General features: G+C 39.6%; 1 protein-coding gene across 2 annotated transcripts in view; it reads right to left on the bottom strand.

Moving 5' to 3' along the window:
* Window positions 1-18,178, bottom strand: part of LOC119728767 (cGMP-dependent 3',5'-cyclic phosphodiesterase-like) — a 118,443-nt gene extending 100,265 nt beyond the window's left edge. For both annotated transcript variants that reach the window (XM_038201146.1, XM_038201147.1), the window contains exons 1-2: window positions 18,009-18,178; window positions 5,223-5,289 (exon numbers count right to left, since the gene is read on the bottom strand). In XM_038201146.1, the coding sequence (XP_038057074.1) occupies window positions 5,223-5,289; window positions 18,009-18,163 (222 nt within the window). In that variant the 5' untranslated portion in view covers window positions 18,164-18,178. The remainder of the gene's footprint in view (window positions 1-5,222; window positions 5,290-18,008) is intronic.
* Between the last annotated feature and the right edge of the window lie 449 nt (window positions 18,179-18,627).

The following is an 18,627-nucleotide window of genomic DNA, read 5'->3' as shown; positions in this document are numbered from 1 at the left end:
TGTGTCAGAGAGTGGTTTTAATCCCCACAAATTTTCACATGAAATTTTTCAAGCAATACAAAAATAACAACACAATAAAACATGGGATTATTCAAATAACTATTGTATTTATTTTAAGAAAATATTTATTAAAAAAAAAAATATAAAAAAAATATATCTTTACAAATAGTATGAAAGAATGGCTTCAGAATCTAATGGTTGCAGTTGATGTGAAAGGAATCTTGTTAGTGAGTTGTGTGGTTCTGAAAAGAACTGGTTGGAGGAAATCAACATTTCTGACAGTATCATGCTCTAGCAAAATTGAACTGAAAAACAGATAGAAATTATTCGAAGGAACAGCTAAATATGCCAGTATTTAACCAGAACGTTGCAATGTGAATAGCAAGAATGGCCTTCGGAAATCTGTGCAATCAATCAAATCTCCCTCAAGGATCTCTCCACTTTGCAAGGGAAGTACATGCACAATTACATTGTGTACAATGTAATACTATTTATGTAGTCATCAACAACATGTATAATCAGCGAGGAATATTGCGGGTACAGAGTGATACACTGTATCAGTGGTGTAGTATAAATACTCGTACTCGAATGCATTTTTTTGGTACTCATACTTGTATGAGTCATGAAAATGTACTCGCACTCGCAAGAAAAAATTACCAGTACTCGTACTCATGACAAAGTACTCGTACTCTTGCAAATGTTCTCCCGCAAGAATTTTTTTAAAGAGAGCTACATGTAAGAAAAGAATCAGTTTTCTTCACACTGTTTGGGAAGCTTAGTTTAAATAATGCCTAGTTTGATAGCAAAAAGCCATTTAAAGCACGTGACATATTGAAATTTGCTCCTTACTGTGGAAAGTACTCATACAAATTTAATGCTCATACTCAAGAACATAATTTGGTACTCATACTCGTACTCGTATTCATGGAAATGTACTCAACTATAAAACTGCACTGTACTTACGCACATGTACATCCCTATGGAGGAATACTGAACAAAGGTCAATGCCCTACAGAAGAATGCTAAATGCACTATGTACAACATGCACAGGTAAAATATTTCGAGAGGGGATGGACAGGTGTAACTGTGTTGCTTTTCTGTCAAGTACACCTGTTCATCAACTATTTTGCCAACTAATAAATGAGCAAAACTTTGTGGTTCTACAAGGTAAAAACTGGAGTCAATGGACGCACACAACTGTTGACATCAGGGCTCAACGTTATATTTTTTTTTTTTAAGTTAAAAAAGGTTCTATCTTGCAATTGACCATCTGGTTGACTTTAAAGCAGGGGTGGGTCTAACTTATCAAATGAAAGTTTACTTGAAGAGAAATATGGGAAACACATTTTTTGCTTACTCTTTTTGCATACAAAGAAAATCAATATTTATCGGGTTTTTTTTTTTGAATTCAATAATACATGTAGTTTAAATACATATTTTTAAATGACTGGAGAGAGCCTTTAATTGTCAAATTCAATTTTTATCGAGCACTGTAAAGAAATTAAAACTGTAGGACATTGTCAATGGTTTTCTTTTTCAAAACACTGGAAGTTCTCTTTCAACCTGTAACTCCCTCGGGTTTATTTCAATCTTATGTGCAAGTTCTTTTTTATTATTTCACATACACAAGTTAAGTTTCCTATCAGCCAAATGGCATAATTTCACACAGTGTCTGCGCATTGACTTTGTGCGTGTACACGAGTCATAGTCTGTGCCTTCACTCAAACAGTTTTTGGGAACACATTACATGTAGGTGTACATTCATAGAAACTTGTTCACTCAACTGTAAATGCTGCCCCGCTAGGCCTACATGTATGCAAGTTTTTTCACAATGGGAAAGTTTGTTTTCAAAAACTACAGTACATTGTAAAGCTAACGCGGTACTGCGTGTATTGGTATCAAATGACTCTATACCCGGTGTTTAGGATTGGCAGATGCTCCTTTACAAATGTAACATTGCGCATAATGCAATGTCCAAAAAATTGTAAGTTACTCAAAAGGGAAACCTTAAAAATGACCTAAATTAGTCCTTCCCGATCCCCGTTGCTTTGCTAAATGCACATCTGGCAACCAACCCAACCATTCCTGTTGGCTTTCAGATCTGATATTTAATCCTGCAACTTGAGCAGTTGTGTCTTTGGGACTTTTAAAGGGAATATACAACATTTGCAAACATCGAAAAATAAAACTACCAAGTTTTTGCGAAATACCTTAATAGGACGTTGGTAAATGACAGTCTAAAGCATCCTGTAAAATTATGGCACCTGGTATACTGTCATTTTCAAGAAAAGTGGTATTTTTGTATCAATTTCCAACGATGATCGGCCGATCAGCGTTGGAAACAACTGGCTTTTTTTTCAAATACTGGCCCCAATTGACTTTTGCACTTGTTTGCAATCGATTACAAACCTATGAACGGGTACGAGCCAGCTAGACTGGTTCCCTGACCTTACAATTCCCCAATGTATGTAAACTGCTCTGTTTCTTCTTATATGGAGTCAGGGAACCAGACTACAGGTAAATGATCGTTTTTCTTGGTTTTTATAGCATTTTCGAACCCAAAACCTCCAAAAAGTCAGTGTAACTATATTTGCTTTATATTTCCAATCCCCCAATTCCATCCATTTCTGAAAATTACAGCAAAAGCAAATGATGTATATTCCCTTTAATGGCATGTAGGGACATTTGCAATTACCTGGAAATTTACATGTATGTACAATGATTTAACAAGAAAATCCTTGCTCAACATGCTCAAAGCGAAGATAGGACTGGTATTAAATATTTGTGAATTTTTTTTGTTTGAAATGGTATCTTTCTAAACAATCAATTTCTTAACGTGTATTAGCAATGGAATCCAGTCAAAATTTCAGAACCCAAAAATTGTGCATAACTTTTCTTCCGTTTTCTCAAAATGTACAGTATCCACCGACCTGAAACTTCAACAAGTTAGTCGTTATACACTCTATCTTAAGATTTTGAGCAATTTTGTTGTTTTAAACGAAAAATAAAATTGCACAAAAAGCAAATGTCCCCATGTTAGATCTTTAAGCAAGGAATGAATACTGAGATAGCAGTACTGCACTCTTACAGTTCTCTCTTTGTTTGGCCAAGTGATTAAACTTTAATTTCTCATAGTGGACATACTATCCCAACCTCAGCCTTGTCCAACACCAACCAACACCAGAGAGTGTTTACTCAAAGTGTACAAAAATAGGTCTTAATTCTTCACTATTTGCAAGTGTTGTACACAAACAATATATGTAAACACAGACAGAAAGAAATGGCCCTGGGCTGGATACAATGACGAAATGTGTGTGTAAAGGCAATTGCTATTAAACCATTAGAGTAATGAATACACTCATTCATTATGCGAAGTAATCCAGGAACTGTCAAGGTAGGGTGTGTGGGAAGCTTGTGTCTGATAAGCCTGTCTGTACACAAGTATTTTGCAATTAATTTACTCTTTAGCTTGGCTAACACTGCTATTGTGTTGGAATCGCAATTCATTAGAAGTGTCATGTTTAGTCATCAGATGTAGATAATGCATTTCAGGTTCATCATGAACACAGATACATCAATACTGATGTCTCCCTGTAAATTCATAAAATCTCCATTCACTTTAAAGCTATAAGCCTAGTCCATCATTTGCAGCCATCCGAAAAAGTAACTGGCATATTATTGTTGAAAAACATACTTGGTTGAAAGATAGTAAGTGGACTAAACTCCCTGTGAAATTAATCTTTCTGGCAAGCTATCATTTTGAAGTAATCAACGAAAGAAGGCCTTTCCAACGGTGCATCTTAAGACGCACCGTAGGAAAATTTAAATTAGTAGTTCGTTTTGTTATTCGGCGCGGCGCGCGCAGCATTGGCACGACGCACAGGCGTGCGCGGTTGCTATAATTCGTCAGATCAGTGCACGACATCGCGTATAGCTGCAATTCAAAACAATTCAAAACATGATTCAGCAACTTTTTATTTGAAATTGAGATCCTAGAATGCTGTTTTTCTCGGAATGTACAGCTGAAGCTGAGCTGAAACTTCATCAGGTTAGTTGTTCAGTATCCTTCATTAGATTTTTAACACTTTTGTTGCTTCAAACGAACAAAATGCACAAGTTACAAATGATGGACTATTCTTTAACCATATAACTTATAAGATGTAACAATAAACTGTACACTTTTGCTGCAATAAAACTTCAGATCTTTTACCGGCACAGCACTGAACATGCGCAGTGAGTGTTTTTAGTGACTTCAAAATGTTTACCCTGATGAATCTTAGTCTGATTCCATGCTTTCATTGTCGTTGTGACTTTGTATTCACGAGATGGAAATCAGACCTAATGCAATTTTGAACTTTACTTCCCAAGAAAAGAAGTCAATTTTAACTTTTTTTTGACACAAAAAAATGATGTTTCAAAACAACGCCGTAGATGAAAGAAAGAATGTAATATATCCACACACCACTTCAGTGGTTGTGTACAAAGTCTATGGAGGGGTAAAAACATTTTGAGATAGTATTGGTATTTCCTAACAAAATAAGCACTTTAATTCACGGACCGTAATATGCGCCATCTTGCTTACATGGCAAATTTACACGATATTTATGCAATAAGGCTGAGCACTGTATGACGTATGTTCAGTACTTACATAACACAACAGTTTATCCCCAAACCTTCCAGTGACATAGGATCTGTCATTCCAAAGAAATTCGAGGGAAAAACGGAGCCCATACGAATGTCTACTACAGAAAATTTGAAAGTCCAGAGATATGAACGGATCGTGTCTATGTCATGTATGTAGCCACGTTCATAGGTCTAGTTACAGGGTTATATAGGGAGCACAGGTATAGCCAATGCCTATTTCCTTATCCCGGAAATACAGGCTATTCCCCAGTGGGATATACCGGTAACGACCCACAACAACCCTCACCAAGTCACGGTGGTTGACCACGTCAATACGATCGTTTCGGTGGTGTACCATAAACTTTTGACATCCGAACCCTCGCTGAAACATTCGTGTAAACGGGCTCAAGAAGATACAAACATAAAAACTGTAGTAGTGGTACTAGTGGTAGTAATTCTAGGGACAAGCTGGGTCTCAATTCTCTTCGAATATTTCATAAACGGCGCCAATAAAACTGAAATTATAATATTTATTGTCACACAACGCCGCCGTTGGTGGTGCAGTGGTTTACTAACGTTCAACACAAACTTCAGCCTACCTGCAATTCGTCGTCCATGTCCGCACGCTTGTCCCCTCCTCGCCACCTCAGAAACCAACTCTTCTCCCTGAAAAAGGAAAACACCGAGGCGATAATTTGACCGAAGGTAACCGAAGCCATGGCTCCGGAGATGTTTCTGCGGGCTTGGGAGATGCTGTCACCGAATATGAAGCTGAAGTAAACCTGTTAAATTTGACATGTTATATGTGCCCGTATCGGCATTTTCTCCGAGTACGAGTATAGTAACGTCGTGTGTACAACCGGAGTCAACGAACGAACGTGCGTGCTGCATGCACTACGCGGTATAGGATTACAACGCACAGACATGCTGTACAATCTACACGTACATAATACACTGCACACAAAAATAAACGCTCATTGCAGAGGTTTTTTAGCGCTCGCTGATTGGGTACTTTCCCACCCAAAAGGGAAGTTATTTGCATACCTGACTCCTTGGAAACAGAAGTTCTGCCTTCTAGACGGAGAAGATGCGATCTTGCCGCTAAAATGCGCTCCATCGACCTGAGCAGCCGAAAACGACTGAAATGCACGTAGCACAACTTATGCAGTCTGAATAGCTGTGCAAGTCGGCCTATGACCATAGATATGATTTTTTTATTTAGGGGTTGCTCTTTTGGGCGAGTTTGTTTGCACAATGGGTCGACCTTTTTGTTCAGTTTGTTGGGGAATCCTCGTGAAAAACGGGTCATCTTTTCATTGGGCAACAATGGCCCAGTGCACCCATGACTTCGTGTGTGACATTTCTCTTGTCTGTGTGTTTGTACCCATTGCAAAAGACAAGTATACAGTTTGGCAATTGACGTACAAACCCACTTGACCGTTGAACATTGAACTTAACAAAAAAATCCACATGGTATGAAAGCAAACAACGCCAGGAAATCATTTTGAACTAGATTTACACAATCTAATAGACACTAGAGATGAATGTAATGGAGACATGTAGTATAGGGGTATAGTGTGATAATATTCAAGTTGTGACATCGGAAGGGCATTTTAACAAAAATTCATCTGACGGTTTTGTAAGTGACGAATTACGCTTTTCTTGGCCAATATTTCCAGGAAAATCATTACCATAATGTATATTTATGAACTTGAAGATACTTCATTTTTGTGCACGTTATTATTTTATTAATAAAACCCCCTAAATAAAAATTGTATGTTTTTTTTTTACAAGGCAAGGATCGTCTGCCATATTCTGGTAAACACAACATCAAACATATAAGCATTGGTTGCCACAAATAAATGTCACAGTTGATTGGTTTTGCTGTTGACGACTTACAAATTTTGTACAATGAAGTCCATTATGGCACGCCGGTTGCATCTATTTCTATCGCTGTGTTTTGTTTGAGGCCCTTTTGCCTATGCCTGACAAAGAAAGATCACATTTACGTTGCCATGGTTACATTTGTATTACATTTTGTCAGGGGTTCCATAATATGGAATAGTCCCGCGTGGGAATACTGACTTGTCTTGACTGAAACACGATGTTTTGACGATTGAACCACTTTGGATATGGTCATTGTCATTGGTACTAAGAAAAGAAAGCAGACAGGTTATTGTAACTGAAAATCGGTGGGACTAGAGTATAACTTTTTTTCCCTCGCAAAAATCAATGACGGCAGACGAACGGATGTGTTAGATTTTTTTTTAACTTGCATCAACTTGCAAGCGCAAGTGCATGGTTGGATGAAAAATACCTTTCCTGCTGGTAAATATCCTATGCTCGTGGTTTTGTGTTGTTTTTCTCTATTAAAGGCAAGCCCTGGCCATATGTCTATGGTGAATGGGGGTTGATGACAACAACAACAACAACAACAACAACAACAACAACAACCCCCCCTCCCCCTCCCGACATCAATCGAGCTCATCCGGATAAATTAAATGAAAAACAAACCATGATTTTTTTGTGTGTGAACCTCTCACCCTGAACCAACGCTTTTTGGAAATGGACATCATAAAAACAAACTTTCTTGGAAATCTGGGGAGGGGTGGGGGAAATGGTGCGTTTGAACAAGCCTATACAAAAGAAATTACAAAATTCACAACTGATATGATATAAGGTTTCTACTTCCATGCTTGACAAATCATTACTTCCTCGAATTACAGGACGCAAATTCCCGTCTGCTTATTTGATTTCTGTTTTAAAAATTAGGTTGACGAAAATGGCTACCGACAATTAGATTTGAAGAAGCTCGTAATTCGAAGAAAAGGTAATGAATATGTAAGCAGAAACCGGCCGATAAAGGGACAAGGATATGAGGTTCGACAGCGGAGAGAAGAGGCAGCTTTTATAGTGAAAAGATCATGATTTAAGGTCTGATTCTGAATTTGCCTCATGACATTAAGATCCTTACGTCAACTGAAACCCCAACTTGCAGGGTCTAATGACGTACATAATGACTGTACAATGTGGAAATATAATTGTGAACGGAGTATTCGAGTTTAATATAATAGGGCTTTATTTGTTTTTGTTTTACTTTGGTCGTGCGTCCCAAGTTCATCCATATTTATATCATCATGATTTTGAATTGATTTATTTTATCAATACCCATCCAGCAGCGTTATACGATGATCGAGGTATTGAGGGTGACATTTTGTAGACATTTTAAATGCACTTAAAAGTCGTATTGTAAATTTCCATAAAACAGGTTTCAGTTTCTATAGTCTGTGCAATTCATGAAAGCATACAAAAATACCTGCATTTTTGTATCGTAATATGCATGATGGAATATAAGAACCGTGACTATCTATTCCCTATAGTAATATTCAGCGAGCCCTAAATAATCACCATACATTATACATGTACGTGACCGTGTCGAAGTATTATGAGTTTGAGGAAGTACAATAATCAGTGCGTTGAAGGAAAGGATTTCTACGACAAAGAGTAATTGTCACAAGTTGAATTCAACTGATGAAAGAACCTCTATAGACACATCTGTCGCTGCAGTGATTGGCTCGCACGACGGTCTCCTTGTGACATTTCCACAATTATGGTTTCCATCCAAGCAAAGTCATCCTTGGGACGGCGTAATTTGGGGGGAAAATTATATTCTTCTCCGCAATTTATTTTTTTAAATTGGCAGGGGAGTCATTGAGTTCACGGATGAGGCATTAAACCGCTATGCAAGGTGAAATTAAATAAAAAACATATATACCTACGCATGCGCGCTAAAAACCCCTAGCGCCCCCCCCCCCCAAAAAACCAACAAAACAACAACAACAACAAAATAACTTTTGTCTACCCCCCCCCAGAGTATTCCATTAAAAAATGGGAGTAGCAAATGTTATAATGTGACGTCCATGCGATCGGTCTCCCCCTACCCCCCCCCCCCCCCCGAATTGATTTTCGGAGGCCTAAGTGTCCGGGGAAAAAATGGTCTACATTTCAGCACGCCTCCCTGCAAACATTTCTGGATCCACCCCTGCTAGCACCCTGAAATATTTATGCTCTCTATGGGTAAGTCAAAAAAAGCGAAACCCAAATGTCGGGACTTTGTGAAGTTCTGCATGTAGCACTTTTAAAATCTAGGATATTAAAGCCCAATTCATAAGCTTTCTTTTAGTACAAGAATCATTCAAATCACTCAAGAACTTTTTAAGTTACGGAATTTTAAACACAACGAGCTTTTTAAAGTTCTGTCCACGGATCGCAAAAAAAGGTTTGCGTTCATTCAGCAAAACAAAACAATTTACACAAATTCCTATGTTTTTTGTTTTCGTTTTGCTTAAAGAACGCTTACTTCTGTTGATCCGTGGACAGAACTATTAAACGGTGGTGGTGTTTAAAATTCCGTAACTTCAAAATTACATGAGTGATTTGAATGATTCTTGTACTAAAAACAACTTATGAATTGGGCTTTCATATCCTAGATGTTGAAAGTGCTACATGCAGAACTTCACTAAAACAATGGTCCCGACACAGGTTTCGTTTTTTGACTCACCCTGTAGAACCGCGCCTGTACCTATGCATTTTAAACAAACAATAAAAAATCCATTCCGTTTTCGTCCTTATTTCTTTTCTTGATGAGATTTGAACTTGCGTGGTCATGAGCAGAATCTGGTATAAGCAATGTTAAGTGCCTTCGTGAATTTAAGAGCTGAAACTCGGGTGTAGTTTATTTATTTATTTTTTTTGGGGGGGGGGCATTAACAGTTTTGTTTATTTCGTTCCAATTTATTGTCTCACAAGAAAGTTTCTGGACTGTGAAACATTGCAGTGTACAGGGTGAGTCAACTTCAAGAAAGTGACCGAATTAGATTTTTTTTTAAATAATTATGTGCCTCGGTCCATTTCATAAATATAACATAGAGATTAAGCGCATGTTGTTGACTAGTAACTGAAAATTTCACATAACTTGCAAACTTTATTCACAAGTTATATCTATTTTAATCAAAAAGATCACAAAATTCAGCTGTCCACCACCGAACATTTACCGTTCTATATCTACGAACTGAAGAATATCAGTTTAAATGCAATGAAACATGAACGCTTTCCCACCCCAATGAACAAATAAAAACTTGCAAAGGAAAAGAGATACAAACAGCCATCAATATTTCAATTTCAAAGAAAAAAAAATGACTTGTTCCTCACATTCAAAATACAAAATCTGACAGTAAAATTAATCTCTCATGCAATGCCTGTATAAAAATATGTAATTCGCACTAAGCTCAATAGCTTTCAATGGCATTTCATGGACAGCTGTACAAATAGGTTCTTTTGGTAAAAACATGCATAACTTCTGATAGCATGGATCAATTTCAGTATTTTGTTTTCCAGATGAGTGGAAGAACATGCTCTTTTAAGACATACATCAATTGTGTTTCAAATTTGACTGCTTTTTAGGAAACAAATATAATTAATCCAGGTCGCTTTTTTTTTGACTCGCCCTGCATGTATAGACAATGACATTTCGGTAGGGAACCAAACAAAATGTCCATCCTTAAAATCGGTATCATATCAAGACAGCCACCAAGACTGTCTGCCGTTATGATTATTATTCAAGATTATTTTTCCTCTTTTGGATCAGAAGACACTTGTCACGAAACCACAAATTAATTTCGATCGGAAAAGAAGAGGAAAAAAATATATAAATCGGATTATAATGCACGTCTTATCCTTGACCCGAAAGGAGATAATGCGCGTGTTGAATAGACCGGAAACAAAAATGTTCATCCCGGTTGCTGTGGCAACCGACCCCTGCGGACAAGGGCAGAAGGCAGACGAGAGGGGCCTGGCTGGAGGTAGGCGGATTCTGATGCATCTGGAGAGGTTTTGACACTGAATGGCGTAATTGCGTTGCAGATTGAAGCATTTTGATGGCCGCGAGACAAGCGGCGACCTGTGATATGTAAGCAGCTTCTGCGTTTGTTAAATATGGCTGATAAGGAAAAAAGAAACTGCAGGGAAATAGAGCCGTGTACAAACCGTATAGGACATATCAACAAATTAGAAGTGCAAACAATAATTTAAGAGAGAAAAAAAGAAAGGATCAGTACGGATATTCCCAGAGCCCCCTAACTCTATTCAGTTGTTTCAGAATGGCTATTCGCCGGAAGTCTTTTCTGGCATCTGTGCACACAATGGGCCGGATGTAGCCCATTCATTGGCGTTAGGAGGTAATACTATACGATAACACTGCCCGGCTGTGACCCTCTGGGGCCAGTAAAAACAACCAGTATATGAGTGTGCATAGAGTATAGAGGAGGGCTGGTGCATGCGGAGAAAATAGATAGGTGGTATAACGGACAACGGGAAAAGGCGAAGGAAACGGACGCTTACATTGGTCAGATGTGAGGCTATGCATCTCTTACCAAAGAGAAGTAATTCTGAGAAGAAAAAAAACTGAGGTGTGTCTTTTCTATTACGACCAAGGCATAATGGCCGGAACGTCGAGTGAACACCTCTCATTTTACGGTACTTGTCCCTTCACAAGTGCAAAGTTATGCATGGTGTACCGGCAAAACTGCCTCCTGGTCAATTGGCGCTATGCGCTAATGGTTTGAAAGTGAGAGTATAGACAAGCTTCGGCATTTTGAGTGGATTCTTACACTTCAAACTTAAGAGTATTATTTAAGCGGCAAGTTGTAGGATTAAGTGTTTGGTGGAGAGGCAGACAGAATAGGCCTACATGTATTTTTTTAAGGAAAAGCAAGAGCAAGAATATAGACACCTCTTGCACAGTGCGCCCTCTCTGAGGGTTTGTTTTGTTATTAAAATTCAATCAAAATGAAAGTATAAAGTTTCTTTCCACGCCTATCACAGAGGAATAAGAACTGCTCTCGGATGAGATTTCAAAATAATATTAGGGGTCTATTTTTTTTTCCTGGGGGGGGGGGGGGTGGTAAACGGCGTATAGGAGGGGTTAGGCCCCCCAAAAAAGTCTCCGGTTTCTGGTATGAAGCTTGCCCAAAAAGTGGCCGCGGCTTTTTATTTTTTACCTGATTTTTTTGCTTCAAATGTCGGCTGATGACTGCAAATGGTCCCCGACTAAACTTAGTGCAAATATATGGGAGTCCAGAGAGGCCACATAAAGCTTATTCTCGACCATAACCCAATCTAAAAACACTTTAAAATTGTGCAGCAGCAGGATTCCAGTCAAACCAGTGAGTTTGGCGGTTTTGAGACATCATCTTTCATTGAAAAAAAAAACTTTTTCATTTTGCCGACGCGCATGGCTACGGCGACGCGCGCGCATACCAGAAACCGGAGACTTTTTTTTTTGGCCTTAGCTACGTTGTTTGATGTTTGATTCCTGACTCCGAGGAAACGAGAGCACGAAACAAAACACGGACATTGATCGGAGACGTAATGCAAGATGTAGAGCGTAGAATGCACGAGATGTACGATTGGTGCCTGTTTTGGTGAAAAGGGGACTGAGCGTGTGCAGGGGAGTGAAATGGTGCGTGGTATACGGGGATGCAAGGGTGGCGGTCCGCTATGCCCTTCAAAAGAGCAGGGGTACAGACCAGAGAAAACGATTGTGCAGTGTGCCGTGTGTGATGTGCATTGGTGAAGCCAGATTCAGTCAATGAAATTGGAACTTACATGGAGGAAAAGAAATCCATACTTCAGCTGATAGTATATACTCAAACAGCCGTCGTATAATAATGACCGTGTGGAAGTGCCCACGACGTCACAAATTCGAGGCAAAGAGCGCGCGCCTTTCTCCCCCTGAAGACCAAACCGAGGCTAGGGATATGATAGCTTCACGTGGAATCAAACGTCTAGAAGATCGAAGATGATTGTGTTTCAACAATGTCTCCGTTTCATCAAAGATACGAATGGACGAGTCCAATCACGTGATGGAAAATATATAGCCTCTTCCCCTCGCTTCAATTACATTATGCTCAGTGTGAGGTTGATATAGGAATGGTTATTTGAAAAGCTCGGCTATTGAACTCCAATGTTCTGTGATGGAGGCTTTTACAAAAACGAAATCAAGAATACCAATCCAACACTCACCAGAAGTTTAATTTGTTCAATAAATAACCGACAGCATATTATATGAATACCAAATCCGAAGATCAAACAAGACGCTGATAAATTCAAGCGACTCCCAGCTCATCTTTCAGTCTCTCTCAACGAGTTTGTCGTCATAGTAGCAGTTCGAGGGGATAAAGACTTTATCTTCAGACCGTGACAATTCTGCAGATTGGCGAGGTTTGCGAGGACATCTCCGAGAGTGCTTGATTTCCCCGTGCCCAGTCGGCCGGACGCCAGGTGAAAATTCCCCCTCGCCCCGCGGACCTGATTCGAGAATCTGCGCTTTGCAAAAGACAAACTGATCCCGTAGAAACCGTACAAGATATTATGTTTCTTTTCGCTTTGCACAAGGGTATAATTTAATTGGGTTTGCTCTTTGCGAGAGCATGCACACAACCACTGCTGTAAAAATACAATGAAGAGAATGGCAAACTAAACAAGGCTTGAAGACATCTTGAGCATGCATCACTGGAGTCTATGGGTTCTGCTGTGATCAGACAAGTGTGAGTCATCGGACCAAGTTATTGAACAAAACATGATTATGTTGGCGAGAAAAAAATGTAGTGACATTGAATTGGGTACACATCTTGCATAGGGGCTGACGTGTGATGTGTTTGACATTATTGACTCAAAATTATTGCAAGTGAGAAAGTAAAAAGAAAGCCAGTATTGCATCGCACCGCGAAGAAACGTTGTTTAGTCTTACTGCATGTGTTTATGGAGACGACTGGAAATGATGTGCGGCAAAAAAAAAAAAAAATGAAGATCATCCGTTTTGTTGGTTATGTCATCATCAGGCCCCTATGTCACCATTTTGGCATGAGTTAATGTACACTGCTGGTAGTGTATTGGATGGAATGACATGCCACGGTATCTTTTTCCCGAGCCGCATACGTCTCCCGCGCGCACTCGCATCATTTCTGTTTCTTGTGGTGCATCGTCTCACCCTTGACTGACTGTATTCTTGAACAGTACTGTATGCACGTCTGTACGACATCCCGACTTCCCATTATGTTCAAATGCGCATTTGCTATACTCGGTGGCTCCGTTGAGGGCGTGATTGAATACAGACAGGCAGACAGGATCGAGGATCGGGCTAGGTAGGCCGTACCGTCCCGTCACCCAATTTCTGCGGATGTTCCCTCGGCGGACGGGAATAACATAGCTTTAATCGTGTCAATTCCATGCCGGAAGTTCCGTGCGCATGCACCATGTGCATGCTGACCCAGGGCCACTGGTTTACACAAAATCAATCCAATAAATTATGATCTCAGAGAAATTAGACGTCAAAGTGAAATTAATTATTAGTCAGGTCTAGGGCAGGGACCGCTTTAACGACTCGTGCCTACGTACGCATGGACCAGGCAGGGCGAGTCACTGAAATCAATCAGAGGTAATTTATCATGGGTTTGGCCGTAAGGCAAATCATTTGAGGAGTTTAAATTCAGACGAGAACTTAAGTTACTCGTGTTAAATTGGATAATTGCCATTTCCCCCCAAACATCTAGGGTTAACGTGCTCGGTGAATGAAATGGAAGCTTCTTGGTTTCTGAACGCCTCTAGTGTCTGTACACTGGTACATAATAAGAGCTGTTTACAGTCAGGAGTAAAGCAAGTAGTCGCAAATCGATAGTTTGTGGTGATGTGCACGCCAAGGCCTACTATTTTAAAGAACAAAAGTTAAGTCCGAATTCGCTAAGTTAAAAGTCAAAATCACTCAGCTCAGCAAGAAAAGAAAAACGCGTCATCTGGCTCTTGGTGGCGCTCGTTTGTTTCCATCAGTTTCTATTCGCGCCTATCCATAATATTTTAAACGGCAAGAAAAAAAGGAAACAAGAAAAAAAGAAGACACAAGAGGGCGCTATACAAGAATTCAACACACGGGCACTTGGCCAACGCAACTATCGTTTCCGACAGAAAATTAACCAACAGGTTCCTGTGGTTATTTTGTTGCATAAATAGTAACCATAAGAAAGACTCCATAACTGAAACCAAGTGGGATGCGAACATTTCCTTCTTTCTCATTTAAATTTAAAATTTTATTTTCAACATGCTCTATTTTGTAACGGTCTTACATGCTTTCTTGTGGCTTTAAATATCATGGCAAAACCATTCACTGCAATCTGCATGCAAACGTTCGATACATTCTGATTGCTTGTAAAAAAAATTTGGGTCCTTTTTAACAACTCGGTATATTCGCACTGGTCGCAAACTATATATAAAGATTCAGTTCCTTTAAACTTGCAGGCGCCATTGTGTCCTCGCGGATTAACATTAAGACGCTCCACCAAAACGCAGATTGCATCTTAATCTCTAACTTGTATGGATCCCGACCCCTTTTGGATAAAAACAAATTGAGGAAAAACCCATCTTCGCCCGATTCGGCCCTCTGGTGAAAAGACTACTTTGTTTAGTGTCATCTGACTAGGCTGCCTTAGTGCGTCTTCGTTTACGAAAGCTTTTTTTTTAGAGGATACTGGTAAAACTACACGCTAATGTTTGAGCATCGCGCGGCTGTTCAAACACAGAGGCCCATCGGCCGACCAAAGGTCCCCTTTTCTCATCCACCGAGAGAAATTCTGAAAAAGCTCCGTGCCATAATTTCTGTCCGACCGTACGTGATCTTAGATAGATATGCTGAGATAATTCGGTTGTGTGACACCCAACTGACGCTGCGTTTGACATAAAAATGAGGTTTGAGTATGAAAGTCAGATGCGGAGATACAATGTACATAATAAATATAATTTGATAAAACGTACACGACGAATCACAAAGGTTCAAGCGTGCCACCCTATTTCATTAGCACCGCCAAAAAAAATGGGTTTCCTTCGCTCTGGGATGCGGTTGGCATGGCAACGCCTGGCGTCACAATACTAGGTGTTTTTATTGATTTTGTGTGGCTCTCCCCCCCCCCCCTCCCCATATATATTATATCATTTTCCAAAGTGGCCGGGCTTATAGTGTGGCGAGGTTTTACCTCAGTGGCCCCGGGCGCTGTGGGTTGTGTGATCCTGCTATCTGATCGATTGGTACAGGAAACGGAGTACTAGGTATGAACCAGAATACGGGAGCAAGATGGAATAATGCTCCACTTCTAAAAGGCCGTACTCGGTTGCATGGATCGACACTAATTCGCTTCGTCATTTTGGAGCTGTACAACTGAACGCATTGCCAGAATTTCCCCTGAGTGTGGTGATGGATTTGAATGAGCCGGACTTTGACGTGCATGTTCAATTACGAGTATACGTTTCCTAATTTCCTTGACCTATAATTCAGTATTGGGGATGATTGAAATCGATTTCCTATATTCCATTTCCACTCTGATGCAGAAAACATGGGAGAATATTACTCAAAGTCTACTTGTCATGGTCATCTGGGTATCTCTTAAATGTCAGTCATGCTTTCGTTCACGCAAGTTGAGGACATGATGGCCCAATATCGAAATTTCACGATAAATATAAAATTGTATCCGCGAGTTAACTTACCATTATTCAGCCAAAGAAAAAAGTTATTTATGAAATGCAGGCACTAGGAAAATGAACGAACTCTATGCAATAACATAATCATATTTGGAAGCAAATACGTTGTCACCAATAAGTGATTTTCTCTGTTATGCGCATCAAAATAATGCCCGATATAACGTGCCAAACTTAAACCCCTTTCTGTTTCAATTTTCCGGTGTCCACAAAATTCAGCACGTAGGTGCACGTGGGTGAAGTACTTTTATGTGACCACTCATTTTACTGTGCATTATACATTATTCTGACATCGGCAACATCCCCAATCGCAGCGACCTACTTTTAAACAATGTGGCTCAAAACCATCCTTCTTATGATTCAACAAGCCATTATTGCCCCCGACATCGTGCGCGACCCCGTCGCAGGCGACTCGCCAGCGAGACTCGCGGGAGGCTGCGCCCCGTATAATCGGCTTGGTGTTGGAATCCCTATGGACTGCGGATCCGTCACAGTTTTACGGGGAAATACTACTGACGACAACAAAAATAAATGCCTGGGGAGAACCATCCTTTCCCCCCAAGAATGACGTGAAACCTCGCGTGAGGTTTAACCTGTGCAATACATGTGCCGTTTTGGCCAAGCTATAGTATCAGTGTTGAAATTGACAGACAAGATTATTTCGCAGTGCGCAAGCACATCACGTCTGACTTGCATTGTCGGGAATGCATGCACAACATCAATTTCACACGTGTTGTTTTGTGAAGCATCAGAATATTTCCCTGCTTCGATATTACAGTCCACTGTCCTCACAAAATGTCCGATTGTACCAGCTAATGGACCCTATACATCATGCGTTAATTTTCACAAAACCATCTCCATTAAACTATAATAGGCCAATCCATTGTCATTTGATAGTGAAAAGCACTTGATGGCTTCGGTAAATCAGCTTAATAGTCCATTTTGGAAATTGGAAGAGTCAGTCCATCGATATTTATGATCTAGAGGGAAATCAGTCAAAATAAAACATGTCTAGTTTAATTGTAAAAAAAATATCGTGTTTCTTCTTTTTCTTTTTTTAACCAGCAACAGGACTGATACATGATCCTCAACATAAACTTCACATCAGCATAAATCTACACTAACTTTAAATTCGTAGTAGATGTTATCAATCCCTCATATACCACTTAAAAATACAGTATTATAGTCGGGTACCCCTTTCCCATTTTGGTACAGATGAGTGCCCAGTCTCCCCTTTGGTAGTTGATATAGTATCTATACCTCATTAGTGTACATTAACAAGAGCTATAAAAGTGACAATTGAACCAGACACCAAATTATCATCATTCGTTTACAGAACCAAAAGCCATATGTCACACAAGAATAATAACTATACAAGGATGAATAAGAAGAATTACAGATAGACCTACTAGCGTTCGATGTCTATTTCAATACATCACTGTCCTTCAGGGAAATAATAGTTTCACTTCTTTATGCAATTCAGAACAACGCAACGACAATCACGTGTATGATCCTACACATTTTTTTATTTCGGAGGCAACTGAAGATAATTACTTCTATAATTACTAGACCATGGAGACGCGTACACGCCGCCGCGATATTACAAGGTTATACGTGTACAAACATAACGTGAAGCAAGTGTTGAAATTAACGGGTTGACAAATATCATAATTGACACGACAGTATCGAATATGGCATCACAATTTTGCTGAAAGCTTTACACACGTCATATAAACACGTGGTTTTGGTGAACATTTCGGTAGGACTACGCTATTTTCATTAAGAAATATTCATTTTGGACTCACCTGTAGCGTTTAGTGTTGCGACAATGGGGCGCCGAGCACCTTGTGTAATGGCGGGAAATATCGTCTGCTTCGCTCGAATCGTCTGCTCCGCTCGATTCGTCTGCTGTAGTCCTCGTCCTGCGGTCAAACCAAAACATACAGTACATACTCCTCATGTAACCCCAACACAACACTGAAATCTCGCTTCTGGGGGCTTGAGAAGTTTGTCTTCAAAATAATCATCTTGTTTTTCCACGGTGTTTGCATAATTATGTCGTTTTTGACAGATATTGATGGTAGGAATTGTGCGCTGTCGTGTGGTATAATGATGTCGGAGTTTGACGCTTTTATTGCATCTCGTCAGATCAGTCGCCCAGCACACAGGGTTTAGTCTTGTGTTTCACGTTCTTTGTATTAGCAGTATTAATTATGCTTATCTTTTATACTTTGTGTATCTATTATATAATCAAAATCATACTATTTCAATTCAACTTGGCCAATATTATTTCAAAGACAGGATATTTCTATATTGAATATGACAGTGTAACGTCTTTGCAATTGCCAGTTCAATATTAAGTACGGACGTTTCACTCGAAATACCAGGAAAATTTTTGAATACACACACTCTTTGAAATACTAC

Source organism: Patiria miniata, unplaced genomic scaffold (genome assembly GCF_015706575.1).
Source record: "Patiria miniata isolate m_02_andy unplaced genomic scaffold, ASM1570657v1 HiC_scaffold_20, whole genome shotgun sequence".
Taxonomy (NCBI): domain Eukaryota; kingdom Metazoa; phylum Echinodermata; class Asteroidea; order Valvatida; family Asterinidae; genus Patiria; species Patiria miniata.
The sequence above is the reverse complement of the archived record's forward strand: the minus strand, read 5'-3'. Positions and strand labels throughout refer to the sequence as shown.